Source organism: Mytilus trossulus, unplaced genomic scaffold (genome assembly GCF_036588685.1).
Source record: "Mytilus trossulus isolate FHL-02 unplaced genomic scaffold, PNRI_Mtr1.1.1.hap1 h1tg000244l__unscaffolded, whole genome shotgun sequence".
Classification (NCBI taxonomy): domain Eukaryota; kingdom Metazoa; phylum Mollusca; class Bivalvia; order Mytilida; family Mytilidae; genus Mytilus; species Mytilus trossulus.
In genome coordinates, this window is record NW_026963317.1 from 1823474 (window position 1) to 1840803 (window position 17330).

The following is a 17330-nucleotide window of genomic DNA, read 5'->3' on the forward strand; positions in this document are numbered from 1 at the left end:
GCTTAAAGAAAATTACACAAGTTATATTAGTGGAAACCTCTTTTAATATAAACAAAAATGTCCTTAATATATATAATATTATCATTATGGAACCACCTCTAGCATGTCTAGAGATAAATATCATTAACAGCTTTTAACTGACAATACATTTAAATATAATGACATTCATGTTCACAATAACTATAAGTATAGACTATTCTTATCATTTAAGCTTGCCTGCCTTAATGAGGTTTGTTATGATCATAATGTACTAAATAACTGAAAGATCAAATTGATAGTTTGGCAAACATTCGAGATCATTAAATCAGATCATTGCATTCATCAGGTAGATACCATACAATGATTAATAAATTTTTCATTACATTTGCCCTCAAATGGAAGGGTTTGATAAAATTAACGGTAACAATTGTCTTGCACCAGATGCGCATTTCGACAATACATGTCTCTTCAGTGATGCTCGTGGCCAAAATATTTAAAATCCAAAGCTTATATAAATGATGAAGAGCTATAATCCAAAAGGTCCAAAAAGTATAGCCAATCCCGTGATAGGAATCAGAGCTTTGCATGAGGGAGATACATTCCTTAATTTTATAATAATTTCTAATATTTCGTAACAGAAAATTTTAATAACACAAAAAATCGGTATTTTCATGCCAGTACCGAAGTACTATTGTTGGCTAATGAACATTGCCCGTTTAAACACAAGTGGTATTGAACAGATTTCTGCTATTGCACATGTACGACAGCGATCCTACTGTCTACCATTGTCGTTGGTGGCGTCAACAAATATGCACGTACCCTGTGTTTTTAAAATTTTAATAACTTTCTTAAACAGTCATGAATTTTACCAAATTTTGACAGTAGCTTGTTTATAAGATAGCATTTAAAAGTAAATTTTATATAAAAAAAAGTCTTTTTATGCGTATTTTACTTAAATAAAAAGGTAAAATCACAAAAATACTTAACTCCGAGGAAAATTTAAAAAAAAAGTTTCTGATCAAATGGCAAACTCAAAAGCTCAAACACATCAAACGAATGGATAACAACTGTCATATTCTTGACTTGGTACAGGCATTTTCTTATGTAGAAAATTGTGGATATTACCTGGTTTTAAAAAGCAAGGTAAACATCTCACTTGTATAACAGTCGCATCAAATTCCATTACATTGACAACGATGTGTGAACTTTATGAAGACATAATAGGTAAAATGGCAAAAAATAGGGGTATAGCAGTCAACATTGTGTTATGATCTTACTCACAATAAAAACAAACAAATATGTATCAGAGAAGCAAAAAATGGAATGTACACCAAGCATGTTAGCAAAAATTAAAGACAAGAAAACACAAATTTACCATAGTACAATAACACAATGACGGGATGTTTAAGTACGGAGCCACGTCATAAATATGTACCAAAGAAACTAAAAAAGGCATGAACACTTGTGTTAATTAGTCTTTCGATTTAAGCCATTTCAATTGATATTTCATAGTGTGTCTTTCTATGTTGTGATGTTACACTTTTGTTTCAGATACGGGTGAAGGTTTGTTACCATTAAAACCCCCTGAAGTTGTTTGCATTTGTCCTAAGTAAGGAATAGTGTTCGGAGTCAAAAAGCGAGACATAGGTATGCTGCGTCGGCGGCGTCAACAATGTTGTAGTTTGTGATTAAATCTAGTTTATGTTGAACCACAAGTAGTAGTCCAAACATAATTAAAGACAATGCTACATCTTGATTCAGATTTTATTATTTGACTGTCAAAATAAACAAATAAAGCATCTTGCTTCACTTCTGTTGATTTTTGCAATACCCGTAATGTTGGTACATGTACGTGAGCTTATAGAACATACTTTTATATAAAATTTATCTGTAAAAAAACAATAAAGAAAGGCATTCAGTATAATAATTTAAATAACACATAGCTAAGAGGGTGATAGAGCATATTGATACCCCTCTATCACCCTGTCAGCGTTGTGTTATTTATATACTATCATCTTTTCTACAACCAAAAAACATTCATAAGTAAACGTTCTTTAACATTGTTATAAATAATGTGGTTTTATCAACCAGCTTCACCTTAATTGGTTTTCAATATGAGAATGTCATCTGAGAACAGTATTTACTCTCAAGTATATTAGTTGTGAATCAACAGTTTATATATTAGCAATACATATTTAGATGTTTATGTAATTTTCACTTCTTTCTGTTTTTCAGACACAACATAGGCAACAGTATATTTTTCATTAAAACTGCTTTGTGTACTGTGTGGTATATTGGTGGCACTAGTTTCATCCTGAAAAAAAATAGATGTTTTTATGTTAAGTAAGATATCTTCATTTAGGCATATATATTCTGTTTTACAGATGACCTCAGATAGGTTTCACTTGTAGGCAAAATCATCTTCTCTTTTTCCTCTTTTCTGACAAAATTTATATATAATCCCCATTTAGTGGAGCAGGAACTTTTTATCATTCAGGAGAACATGATTTCACATTTTAGTTTCGTATAAAGGGGTTCGTGTTGCTTTTGGTGAACTGTTTTGGGTCCGTTTGTGCCATTTTGCTTTTAATGTTTGGATTGCTTCTTTCGGTGATAGTCTTGCTTGTCATTTTCCGGGATAATGTTTACTTTTCAATGAATGTTACATTCGGTCAAGGTTATAAGTAAGATAAAATATATGTTCCTAATTTCACGAGTATTGTTTTCTTCTTGAAATAAACAATAAAATCATCACATTTCAAATTCTTGATATATTAATTATTTTCTACCTTTTATGAGATAAAGAAAACCCACGTTTTTTACAAAGTAAAAAATGTGTTTGGGATTTATCTTCACGTTCTTCCTGTTCGTTCGAGGCATATGTTTTGGGAATAACCTTCACCGTCACCTTCATCCTGTTCGTTCGAGACATGATTTTTTGGAATAACATTCACCTTCATCATGTACGATCGATGCATGTGTTTTTTTGATTACCTTCACCTTCATCCTGTATGTTCGAGACATGTGTTTCTTTTTATAACCTTTACCTTCATCACGTACATTCGAGATATGGTTATTTTAATAACCTTTACCTTTATCATGTACGTTCTAGACATGTGTGTTTTAATAACCTTTACCTTCATCACGTACGTTCGAGACATGTGTGTTTTTAATAACCTTTACCTTCATCACGTACGTTCGAGACATGTGTGTTTTTAATAACCTTTACCTTCATCACGTACGTTCGAGATATGTGTTTTTAATAACCTTTACCTTTATCATGTACGTTTGAGACATGTGTGTTTTAATTACCTTTAATTACCTTCATCACGTACGTTCGAGACATGTGTGTTTTAATAACCTTTACCTTTATCATGTACGTTTGAGACATGTGTGTTTTAATAACCTTTACCTTCATCACGTACGTTCGAGACATGTGTGTTTTAATAACCTTTACCTTCATCACGTACGTTCGAGATATGTGTTTTTAATAACCTTTACCTTCATCATGTACGTTTGAGACATGAGGTTTTTTTAATATCCTTCTTCGTCTTGTACGTTCGAGACATGTGTTTTTAATAACCTTCACCAAAGATCAAATGTTTTGAATACCAAAAATTCAATTCAATGAGACTAACTTAAAGATTACACACGGTCACCCTTTAAAAAGCAAAACAAATTGGGAAAACAATTAACATAGTTTTAGTTACAGAATCACAAGGACTGTTATAATGTGCCTGGTGGAGGTGAAACTCCGATGGTTTAGCATGTATGGCCAATTGACATTATAGCTTTTCTGTGTTTCTATTGTCGTGTTTCTATATCCTTCGATTAGCGTGATATTAATTTGTCAAATCAATCTATTAGTAGCTACCTTGTCAGAATCTCTATCGTCTCTAGGCTTTGTTCTAAATATACATCTGAAAATATAAATACAATATATACCTATTGTAATAACGTGACTTCGTGTTCATTACTTGTTAAATTTCAAAGGAAACAGTTTTGTATAACTATTGGTATTGCATCAAATCGTGATCATAAAATCCTGATTTAACAAGATCGTGGAAAACTATCATTTATTTATTTATTATTGATACAAATGTCTCGAATGTCTAAGGTACCATAAAGGTGTTCACCATCTTTAAATAGTAGAATGATGATACAAGGGATATTTCAATAATCATGATTAAATTTTGAATTTAAAAGAATTTTGATTTCATATTTCAATGAATTGACATTTATTAAGAAGTGGACTAGCAGGTTCGGGTTTTCTGAAAAAAAGAGAAGGGCGAGGATCGATGTCTGCCATTTCCCCCTGTCATACTAGTATTGTTATCTACCAGAGTCATAATAAATAGTATATTTTAATGAGCTTGTTTTCAAAATTTTTTTTTTGTCAATTTCCTATTAATGATTATGTACAGGCAAAACTCTATTTCATGTCACAAGAAGTATTTACCTTTTTAACCCTTTTTTGGATTCGAGCGTCACTGATGAGTCTTTTGTAGACGAAACGCCCGTCTGGCGTATATACTAAATTTAGTCCTGGTATCTATGATGAGTTTAATTAAATTCATTTCTTAATATAATGGGATGACTGGAGTATCAAAATATTATTATATCTTGGACATTTTCCTTCCATCAGCAAAACCCGCGTAAAAGGTTAAACAGATTTGTTCGTTTGGTTGTTCTGTATGTTTCAATGTACGAAACGATGTTTTGACGGATTGGGGATGTTAAATTTAAAAACTGGTGGTACTATTTTAGGTACTACTAATATTCTACATTACACAAGGGTTCAAGGTTGAAAAATATGAAGAAAAAGATATATTTGAATAATCTAAAACCTTATTTTTATGCAAATAGTCATGCAAGCATTTTCTTTATTACAATTTTGCTAATTCAGTAAAGAATTATAACGAAGTATCATTTGGTGTAGTGCAAGATGGCGACACTTTTTAAAGAAGCTTGTTAACTTCATTCAAAAGCATGTAATATTTGCCACTGAATGAAAATTATAACATACTAAATCAAATAAAGGGACTAACGTTTGAGAAATATAAAGGCAAGGATGAGATGGTGGAAGATACTACCCTTTCATATCCCTTTAAATACTAATTAAATTCTTTATATCATTTCTACAAAGAAAGTTAGAAACACCTTCAAGTAAGACTACTGGGGATCAATCTATGAGGGCTCCAGAGGCGGATTTAGAATGGGGCAAGTAGACCCCCCCCCCTTTTTGCGGAAAAATTTTGGTTGGTTATATAGGAAATTACTGAAGCGTGATAGAAGCGCCCCTACCCTTTTATGAATTTCTGAATCCGGCACTGGGCTCATATTTTTGTATAAAAATTTCATTAACAGCATCCCTGTCTTAATGGATGTTTGATTGATTTTAGAAGAAAACTAAAAAAAAGAATCATTTAAATCTTTTGGTAAAAAAATTAGTGCCTATCCCAATTTCAATCTCATTTTTGTTGTTCGTTCGTATGTATTCAATTATGCAACCAGATTCACCACATTGTCAATTATGTGCGTTGTGTGCATTTTTTAAAAGTATTTGACAATTTCTATTCAATTGTATGTAAAATCATCATGCAATTTATATATGCTTAGCCTTATATATGGGCTCTTCACTACTAGAAGCGCTTTGGGGCGTGAACAATCGCTTGCCCAAGTTGATGGTTTTTACAATCTCTTCTCGCTAATGATGTTAACATGCATTTTACGCGATCGCAAAATAAGCGAAAATAGTCACTACCCATGTTGAAGAAAATGCAACGGTAAAATAAGACCGCTGAAAGAAGATGCATCTAAACTTGTTACATGTGTTGTACTTACGGTTACAGCAATATAATGGCGGAGAAAGCCACTAAAGCCACTATAGCCACCAAAATTAACAACACAGGATCCGTTACATTTGTTGTACTTACGCTAACAGCAATATAATGGCGGAGAAAGCCACTACTGCCACCAAGATAATAACACAGGATCCGTTACATTTGTTGTACTTACGCTAACAGCAATATAATGGCGGAGAAAGCCACTACTGCCACCAAGATAATAACACAGGATCCGTTACATTTGTTGTACTTACGCTAACAGCAATATAATGGCGGAGAAAGCCACTACTGCCACCAAGATAATAACAACACAGGATCCGTTACATTTGTTGTACTTACGCTAACAGCAATATAATGGCGGAGAAAGCCACTACTGCCACCAAGATAATAACACAGGATCCGTTACATTTGTTGTACTTCCGCTAACAGCAATATAATGGCGGAGAAAGCCACTAAAGCCACCAAAATTAACAACACAGGACCCGTTACATTTGTTGTACTTACGCTAACAGCAATATAATGGCGGAGAAAGCCACTACTGCCACCAAGATAATAACAACACAGGATTCGTTACAATTGTTGTACTTACGCTAACAGCAATATAATGGCGGAGAAAGCCACTACTGCCACCAAGATAATAACAACACAGGATCCGTTACAATTGTTGTACTTACGCTAACAGCAATATAATGGCGGAGAAAGCCACTACTGCCACCAAGATAATAACAACACAGGATCCGTCACATTTGGCATTTTTATCTGCATCTATAAAAGGCGTTGCATCAGATGTCGCAAAAACGGTATTTTTCAAATCAGATGTAATTTTTTCTGTGAAATTATCCAAAACAGACGTCATAAGTGTATATTATATACTACCAACATAAATGTGTGGTAAACGTCAAAGAGCCAGCAACACAACAACACGTAAACTATAATATCATACAAAACTAATTTCCCTGTTCTGTAGAAACGAGATCTCGAAACACTGAAAACAGGAGGGCGTGGCGCTATGTGGTCTATTGTTGACAGGAAGATGGTTCTCTCTGTTTATGGTTCTAGAAATCCTGTTTTACCTTTACATGTATTCATATTGATTTTTATAAAGATGGATTGTCAATAATCTGTATAAAGTCTCATTAATTTGATACATATATTATATATCTTTATAAAAGCGGAAATAATATATTGAATTTATATACCAGTCGTCACAAATGGCCTTTGATGAACTTAAATCGTGTAACGTATGAAATTCTATACCAATTCAATAAAGCCGATAAACAGAGTAACGAACAAAGTCGGTGTTATATGCCGTTTTTACTCTAATTGAAATTTTGGATCATTACCATTCTCACCCCGAGGAAAGTCGACAATACGTAAAAATATAGTAACTGTTCCCTAATACTCATATCCCTCCCCCAAATATGGATGTAAATTTTATTGGCACAAACTCTGTGGTTGTCGTTTGTTTATGTGTAACATATTTTTTTTGTGTTCATTTTTTTGATAGTTTTCTCGTTTTCAATTTGTCATTTCGGTGCCTTTTAAAGCTTTTAAATTACTATGCCATGTTGGCTTTGCTCATTGTTGAAGGCATGTACCATGACCTATAGTTGTTAATATCTGTGCCATTTGGTCTCTTGTGGAGAGTTGTCTCATCATTGACAATCATACCACATCTTCTTTTTATATATCCAATAATGAATTTTAAAATGTTGCAAGTGCTAGTGGATATTGACATTTTTGTTGTACTATTTTATATTTTGACTATTAATTTTGTTTGTTTGTTCGGTTTTTTTTGGTTTTATTTTTTAACATTCAGCACTGATTTTTGTATCTAGAATATTACACGCTGAAATTGTGATAACTTTTATTGTCTCAATAACAAAATTAAAGAAACTATAAAATGTGCTGTTTTTTTCAATTATTAACCATCTGCTGTTTATAAAAATCAATAAAATTCTGTATTTGTGTTAGGTATCTATCTCATTTTATTTAATATATGTGTATACATGGTTTTGTAGCATTGAGATGTCAAAAATGAATAGCGGCTTAGCATTTCCAAGGTTGTTTGTTGGACAATGTTGTTATCTACAGGTTCACTGTGTATCATCGCCACCGGAAATTGGGTACTAACGAAGCGGAGAGAAACAGAAAAAAAATAAACAAGTTAAGAATTCATTCAATTTAAAGCATGTCCACTCATTTGATGAGGGTGCCGCTTAAGAAATGATTTTCTGATATATAATTCTTTAAATTATTAGGCCGATAAGTACAAAATAAATACAAGATTTTGTGTAATACTCCAAAACTTGCCACTTAGTACCGGAAAATTTCGAGGTCTATCGTCCTCTGTAGCCCCATTATCAAGATATTGAACTGTTTTTCATTATTTTTCCAGACACGATTTTAGATTATTACTAGTAGTGTGGCATCATATTTAATGAAATTTGTTGTCAAAAAGATGCATTTTAAAGAATATAGACCATAAAAAATAAAGTCTTGGGTACGGCAACTTGCTCGTGTTGACAAATTTACTGTATGGCAACTTGTTTTCAACTGTATGGCAACTTGCTAATTTTAGAATATTATTTACCGCGTCCTTTCAAAGAAAATAAAGTATTAAGTTCAAATATCTCAGGTGGGGGGGGGGTCCTTTTTTTTTTTTATATTAAACTGTTTTTGTCCTTTTCAAGGTTTAAATTTTGTTTAAACTGTTATTTGACTGATAAATTTTAAAAACTTAACTGTTTTCGACCCACTGTCTGTAATCTGTTTTGTTAAAATTTGCAATGATGTTAACTGTTTATTCGAAATTGAGGTTCTTGTTATCTGTTACTTTATACTTAAAGTGTTCACTGTTTTTGACATTATTTTCTCTGTTAACTGATCTTAACTGTTATTTACAAGAATCACATTAAAATTTGCTGTCCATCTCTTACTTAACGTTGCTTCCGCAAAGGAGTGACATTAACAGCATAATTATATGTAACTGTACATGTCTTTAAAAAAATCTTCAGTGAGTATAGTAAATCCTTGATTAAATTGAGAATGGAAATGTCAAAGAAACAGAAGCTCGACCAAATAGAAGAAACAACCCAACGCAGCGAGAAAATTATGCACTAGGGTGGGTGTCAAGTCACAGATAGGAAAACAACTAAGAATTGACACTCATAATTTTTAAACACCCTCTTTCCTCTTTCCCTTCCTTCCTAATAAATAAGGCTTAATATTTGAGCTAGGCATGTGTATATTTATGGAAAGAGAATCGTCCATAGATTTGATTTCCAATAGTAATAATGGTGAAATATGATCTCTTTTTTTGTGTAACTATGGCAACAATGAACAATTATTTGATACCAAATATTGCAAAATAGGGGGTTGAACATGTCACAAAGATCTGAAAAATTTGGTCCAAAGGAAAATTTCAATCAATAAGAGTGATACCTTTCCTAATACCATAGACATATATCTATCAAGAGGTAAAAAAAATCATATGCATTTCTGCTGTTTTTTTTCCATGAAATTGAATTGAAAAGATCGAGCGTCGAATCTTGGTTGAAAAAAAATACAAAATTTTCAAAATGTACATGCGGTAAGGATAGGAACGCTTGGACAGTCAAATTGAACAAAGGCTTATTAAACATGCTAAAAATAATCTAAATGTTCATATAAACCCACTAGGAAGGCTATATTATTATTCAACTATCTAAAAATCAATTCAATTGTACAAAAAAGTTCATATTTAGAAAATTCAGCATGGCTCGAAACTAAACTTGTATGGTATACATGAAGCTGTCTCCTAAGTGAGCAATCAATTAACTACAAAAGGGGGTCGAAGTTCAATGTTTGTTTCTTGAAACATATAAATGAACCCAAATTTAAAAAATGAAATGAATACAAGATTTTATAGCAAAGGTTACGGACTAAAGTTGGGTCATGCATGTGCAACAAATGCGGCAGTGTTAAACGATCTTAAACATGTTTAAAGATATCTCATGCCCCTCTTTATACGTCTAACCAATGTAGTTATTTCTGGCTTCTATTTGTAATGTATCCAAAACGTTAAAGGGAAAGGCAACTTCTTATCCAGCTTAAACCCTGGTCAGTCCTATGACGAAAATAATTCACATGTATATGGAATGTTTCATAAGTTATATCGACCAAGAGTACCTGGACGGAATTGTGAAAAATAACACAATGTGGCCTGGTAGAAGAGGCCGATAAAAATAGGAATTGGTTCTCAAATTGAAATCAAATTTGCTAGTCTAAGAAATTCAGAATGGATCTAAAGATAGACCAAGGCTTCTTTATATCAGCTCAGATGGAGATGAAAGAGTGCTTCAACTTGTGACACCTTACATGTTACTTTCTGATTTTACACTGGTTTTGATGATTTAAAATAAAAATCAGTAAACCTTCGTAATTCCTTTCAATAAAATCATGTAAGCAATGAGTCGTATGAATACCCTGACTGCGATGTAACTATAATTTATAAAAGCCCCCGCCTACGGGGCGCCGAATGGGACTCTTGTGGTTTTGTACAAAATTCAATTCTGTCATAACAAAATCATTTTTGTCTTACAAAACTATGTTCTACATACTTGCTTTGTGAGAACTTCAATTTTGTGATGACAAAATTCATTTGTGTAGACAAAATTCATTTTTGTCATGACAAAATTCATTTTTGTAGACAAAATTCATATTTGTCATGACAAAAGTCAATTTTGTCTAAAAGGTATGCAAATATAAACATATTTGCATACAAAATTGACTTTTGTTACCTGATATGGAAATTAAATCACAAAAGTCAATTGTGTGAGGTAAGATTCAATTTTGTGAGACAAAATTGACCTTTGTGAAACAAAATTAACTTTTGTGAGACAAAATTAACTTTTGTGAGACAAAATTGACTTTTGTGAGACAAAATTGACTTTTGTGAGACAAAATTGACTTTTGTGAGACAAAATTGACTTTTGTGAGACAAAATTCAATTTTGTGAGACAAAATTCAATTTTGTCATTTTTGTTGAGACAAAATTCAATTTTGTCATTTTTGTTGAGACAAAAGTCAATTTTGTTAATTTTGTTGAGACAAAATTCAATTTTGTCAATTTTGTTGAGACAAAAGTCAATTTTGTTTATTTTGTTGAGACAAAAGTCAATTTTGTTGAGACAAAATTCAATTTTGTCAATTTTGTTGAGACAAAAGTCAATTTTGTGACGACAAAATTCAGTTTTGTAACAACAAAATTGACTTTTATGAGACAAAAATGACTTTCGTGAGACAAAATTCAATTTTGTCAATTTTGTTGAGACAAAATTCAATTTTGTCAATTTTGTCTCAATTTTGTTGAGACAAAATTCAATTTTGTCAATTTTGTTCAGACAAAAGTCAATTTTGTCTCACATTGGTCAATTTTGTTTCACAAAAGTCAATTTTGTCAATTTTGTTGAGACAAAAGTCAATTTTGTTGAGACAAAAGTCAATTTTGTCAATTTTGTCTCACAAAAGTCAATTTTGTGTAACAAAAGTCAATTTTGTGTAACAAAAGTCAATTTTGTGTAACAAAAGTCGATTTTGTATGCAAATTAGTTCACAGAAACCAAACTAAACTAATTTGAATACAAAATTCACTTTTGTCGCCCAATTTTCAAATTAGGTAACAAAAGTCAAGTCTGTGTAACAAAAATGAATTTTGTCATGACAAAAGTGACTTTTGTCCGCTGATAGATAATTTTGTATGACAAAATTCTAAATTAGTAGTATGATACAAATTTTGTTAAACTGAACTCATTTTTGTTGAACAAAAGTCACTTTTGTCCGTACAAAATTGAATTTTGAGTACAAAACCACAATAGTCCCATTCGGCGCCCCGTACCGCCATTAATTTTTTTTTTCGCGCCCTATAGTATTCACTCATTCTATCTGTTTGTTACACTTTCCTACGTCATGACGATAACCCAAGTTTTCTACGATTGATTGACACAAAACATTTACTCAACAATATGCATAACCAGAAGAAGCCTCCCTTTTGGTGTTTGAAGTATTTTCGATTATTTATGACATAGTCTTTTTTCTTGGAGTCAATCACTCCCGTCTGCTTTTCCATCCGTTTAATTGTCTGTCCATGTGTCATTAAAGTTGCTGTTAACTCTTATCAGCATTTAAAATTTGTTGTTATCTGTTTTTGCCAAAATCGAGGTGTTGTTAACATGTTAACAGACCCACTACCCCCCCCCTCCTTACTTTCGATGAAAACAAAGTTTTTTCTTAATTCAAAGTTTATTTTTACAAATGAGTCATTTCAGAAATTAAATAACGAAACAATTTTATGTGTCTGTCCGAATTCTCGATCCTGTGGTTCGTAGGTTGTCGTTGCTTCATCTCTATTATTTTTTTTTCATAAATTGTTTTGTTATGAGTTAGGCCGTTCGCTTTCTTGTTGAGTCCTTCCACATTTTTCGTTCTGTGCTTTGTATAGCCGACTATAAGGGACGAGTTTTCGTTGTTGAAGGCCGTACGATAGCATATAATTGCTTACATACAGTTTATTTGATCCTGATGGATAGTTATCTTATTTGCTATCATACCACATCTTAACTGTTTTTATCTATAAAAAAAACTAGCACCAACAAAAGATGAATGGACGGTTTATTTTATTGAACTTACAAAATTTCACCCTAACAACAAATAAGACAACAGTTACAGTCGTTAGTAGTATAACGATATATATTAATGTATTTAGGATAATATGGTTGAAATTTTTTTTTTTTACAAAATCGAAAAGCGGAAGGCAACGAGGCCTCTTGAACTGAATTAACGGCATATATTTATAATATTTGATAAGTAAGACATTTTGTATGTGTGTAAGCCTGTAAAGCTTTGATATCAACAAAATATCGTCACTTGATATTAACTAAACAGTGATTAATTTCCTCTTAAAATTATAATATATTGCAAGACGCCGTACAGACAAAAGTTGCTATTTTGCAATTCGCCGTACAACGTCCTGCAATTCGCCGTACAACAAACAAACAGTGTTTTTGTCCATATTCTTTAAAAAAACATGTTTTTGACAACAAATGTCATTAAATATGATGCCACACTATAATAATCTAAAATCGTGTCTGGAAAAATAATGAAAAACAGTTCAATATCTTGAGAATGGGGCTACAGAGGACGATAGACCTCGAAATGTTCCGGTACTAAGTGGCAAGTTTTGGAGTATTACACAAAATCTTGTATTTATTTTGTACTTATCGGCCTAATAATTAAAAGAATAATATATCAGAAAATCATTTCTTAAGCGGCACCCTCATCAAATGAGTGGAAATGTTTTAAATTGAACGAATTCCTAACTTGTTTACTTTTTTTTCTATTTCTCTCCGCTTCGTTAGTACCCAATTTCCGGTGGCGATGATACACAGTGAGGTTATTACCTCATTTAATTATAACGACATACAAGGAAATATAACAATTAACCAGCAGGTTTTTTTACAAACATTTGTTACATTTAAATATAATTTTCTTTCATTCATTGCTGAAGACGCTCTGCACGATATAGGTATATGCATTTTTAAGAAATGAATGCTTCTTTTTGTAAATTTATTGGGGTGTAAAAGCGTTGACCGAAGTACATTTTGTATGAAGCGCGGAATCTAGGTAAATATAAGAATAACTTGATATAAGGGACGACATCAAAGGTTCAATGAAGGATCAAAAAACTTAATTCACATAGTTTTTTGCTGACCCCCTCCCCCTCTTAACTTAATTTGGGAAAAATTGATTGACCAATAGGGATATATGTAAAATCGATTTTGGATTAACAAAACTTGCAGCAATGTTGACCCACACCCCACACCCCCAAACTATTTAATTTAAGTGGTTTTTTTTTTATCCTACATCGATCTTTTGATGTCGTCCCTAAAATATGTCATTAAAACTGTTGAATGCTTCTTTAAGAAACTTTATGGATAAATAAGGTTGTAAAAGCGTTGACCGTGCGCAACGCTTTTACCATGTTTACACCCCGATAAACTTATTTTAAAAAAATACATTCTTCGATTTTTATAATTTTTAATTATAATATTCAAAGCGCGAGGCTTGTCAAGCTTTTTGAATAATAAATTTTTTTTTCTTATTAATGTGGAAAAATCTACATTTTGGGGAAGTAGAGGAAGATTTTATTTGTGGGAATATATTGTTAAAAGTAAACTTGTACCCACACAGATGATTTTATAGTCTAATGTTCAACATCTACTTAATATCAAGTGCTTAATATACATATATATCAATTCTGTTCTTAGAGTTAAAATGATAAATGGAGACTCGTGACATCAGAACATATTTCTTTCCAGGGATTGAAGTTATAAAACTTTGCTTAGTGCTTGGAGCACAAAAACCATGCTCGAAACACGAAACTCGAAAGTTTTATGACCGCAAGGCGAGGAATAGCAATGTATGATATAATGTAATAAAGCAGTCACAAATTTCTTATAAAATATCTGCTTGTTATTTCTTTTAATATTTTTTTTTTTATCAAGAAATTACTATTTCTGTCTATGAAGAAATAACCTCAAATATGTGGTGAACACTGATTAACTCATGTTGTGGGTTATTCCGTTAAATTGGTCCAACAACGGAACATATATATTGATTGATATACTGTTCCCAGGTCCAACAAACTTAAGCAAACAGCAGAAGACGTATTACATTCAAAATTAAATTATTGAAACGCGGTCATATTTAAACGTATAATTGTTTATGAACAAGCATAAAAGTTAGTATAATATTTCAACTGATAAACTGACACATTCAGAATTATGCTCATCATTTCAAAAGCATGTTTATATACCTCTAAAGCATACTGACTCTAAAGGGGATAGCATGAACTTTACTGACAAAAAAATGTCTCTAAAAGATAAAAATTTAGAGAATGAAAATTAAGGTAACACGATACCGAATGACGTTACGCCACGAGTTATCGTTCCTGACATTATCGAATAACGTTCACATATTCAAGCCAATGCATCAAGTTTTGCAATCACAAAGTGATAAAATTATAAAAAAATAAATATTGGGTATTTATGTGACATTTTTAATGGTAACTTTTTCTGGATACTTGATGAAGTAAAGGAAAATAGTTCCGGAACGGAAACGATTACTGTACGGAGTTTGACTAATGTCCTGCAAACCTGACAATGTCCTGATAGAAATGAAAATGCTAAATACTTTTTTTTTTATTATTGGAGGGATTAATTGAAATTTGGAACCAAGCAAGATGAGAACTTATATTCAATAAATAAAAGGAAAAAAGGAAAAACACAATATAAGAGTTAGAAAACTTGCCCTGACCAAATTGACTTTGAAACTTCTTATGTCCTGACAGCTATGAACCAGCGATTTTTTTTTATTATTGACTGGATAGACATCAAATTCAATACAAAGTCAGATTAAAACATTTAATACAATAATACAAGAAAAAAAAGAAAACTTGACCTGACCATCTACATCTTTCCCGTGACTAATGTCCTGACCGATGTAAATTGTTTATAACTTTTTTTTCTTTGAAGGATCGACTTCAAATTTGATGTCAAGGAAGATTCTGACATAAAATATATATAGAGATATAAGAAACGGATCATTTGAAAAATAATAATTAAAGTGTTAGAAAACTTGACCTTACCAACATCGACTCTACCCAGACTTATGGCCTGACCGATGAAGAAAATGTATAATGATTTTTTTCATACTTCTCATTGTTAATCTTTAAAAATGTATTACTTACTTTTAAATATTCTGTTTCTTTAAAATTTAAGCATCTGAACGATTTATCTACATATAATAGACTGAGTTTTATCACAAGTCTTTATTCTTGGTATATGTCTGCAATAAATACTTTTTCATGATGAACGCCGTATTCCCATGAAATTTTATTTTGAAGGTAGGAGAAACTTAGGATGATGTGGAAAAAACACGGGGAATGGTTGGTACATCTATTAATTCGTGTTAAAATGGTCGCCAAAAACACCGCTCGGGCAAAATGGAAAAAAAAGAAATTTATCTGGATGAGAATACGGATAGAATTAGGCGATAATGCACAATACAAGCAAACTTTGCAACTCATACAAAAATTTTGTACGGAATGTTAAGAAAGTGGTTTACATGGTTATTTTGCCTAATATCTTTCTGTATGTTCCAGTATAAAAAGTCTCTGAAACTCATTGTTCTGTACAGAGTAAATCCGATATATTTTCGGAAATATTTGAAAATTAAGTGCTAGATTTGTAATTCTATAGACCAAGTCTACACGGGATAGACATCAACATCGGAATGAAGCCTGAAAAAGTTAACGTAGACTGATGAGTATACATGGGAACTTGATTCGGCAAAAATTAAATGAAAAAAGCAGGTCCCGTTACAGTCTGATTAAAGCCATCCCCAAGTTGCCACTTGCGCCTATAAACGCAAGTTGATAGTCGGGACTGGCTATAGTCAGACTGGTTTCGTTACAATTTTTCTCTCTCCAAATTTACAATCAAACGACTGACTAGTTATTATTCAAACGGAAAAAAAGAAACTGAAATAGCTAGATCTTGAAATCCTTTAGATTTTATTTTCGTGTTAATTACGCTTGCACGGGTATTTGGTGGTAGTGTGTTTTTTTGTGTGATTTGAGGTGAAAATAATGAACATGTACAAGTTCGGAGACAACACGACTGAAAGAGAATTTACATAGTTGCCATTTTAGGCCCTGAGGGACATATTGCTCGCATACTTAGACAGCAACCATTCCTACAATTCAAAATCGTCACTTGAAACTAATAGAGCACGCCACATCATATTGTTTCACCCGTGTAAATTCGACCGTCAATATCACACTTGATAGTCTTTTTGCTTCAGGTTTAAATTGTGTACCTGTTTTTAAAGGTGCGCATATCGTCCGGATTTTCTTATTTTTTTTTGTTCATGACAGGTTGCTTGATTAGGCATTTTGAAAAATTCTAAAGGCCCGCAGAGTATAGACTCCGGGTAACATCCCCTACATGTGGAATTTCAAGTTTGAGTTTTTATGCTTCGCAGTTTGTTTTACTGCATATATGATCTCAAGATTTGTTTTATAAAATATTTTTCCACAAATGACAGAATGTTGAACTAATAGTGAAAGTTTGCATACAGTTTGCAATGTTTGTCCGACTTGCTGAAATAGTAACTCACATATTTATACCACGCTAAGTACACTATAGTCCGGCGGCTACAAGCATATTTCAGACGAATTGTGCACATCCTGTTACAAGCATGAAATTTGGCATAGACCTTCCTCAACTATTACTCTTTTATTTCAGATAGGGAGGCATTTGAAAAAAATGTCTCACTTCCGGTAAAATCCAAAATGGCGGACGTCATACTTAAATCAGCCAAATATCGAAGGCTAGCGTGTAAAAATGTGTTATTATCATTCTACTATCATAATATTTGGTACAGACCTTTGTTTTTTACTACTTT

General features: G+C 32.2%; 1 protein-coding gene across 1 annotated transcript; it reads right to left on the minus strand.

Moving 5' to 3' along the window:
* Nucleotides 1-1736: 1736 nt before the first annotated feature.
* Nucleotides 1737-6899, minus strand: LOC134701456 (uncharacterized). Its single transcript, XM_063562611.1, has 3 exons — nt 6500-6899; nt 3854-3899; nt 1737-2293 (listed from the first exon to the last, which is right to left on the minus strand). Exons 1-3 carry the CDS (start codon nt 6679-6681, stop codon nt 2183-2185), a joined length of 339 nt encoding a protein of 112 aa, XP_063418681.1. The 5' UTR covers nt 6682-6899; the 3' UTR covers nt 1737-2182.
* Nucleotides 6900-17330: the final 10431 nt, after the last annotated feature.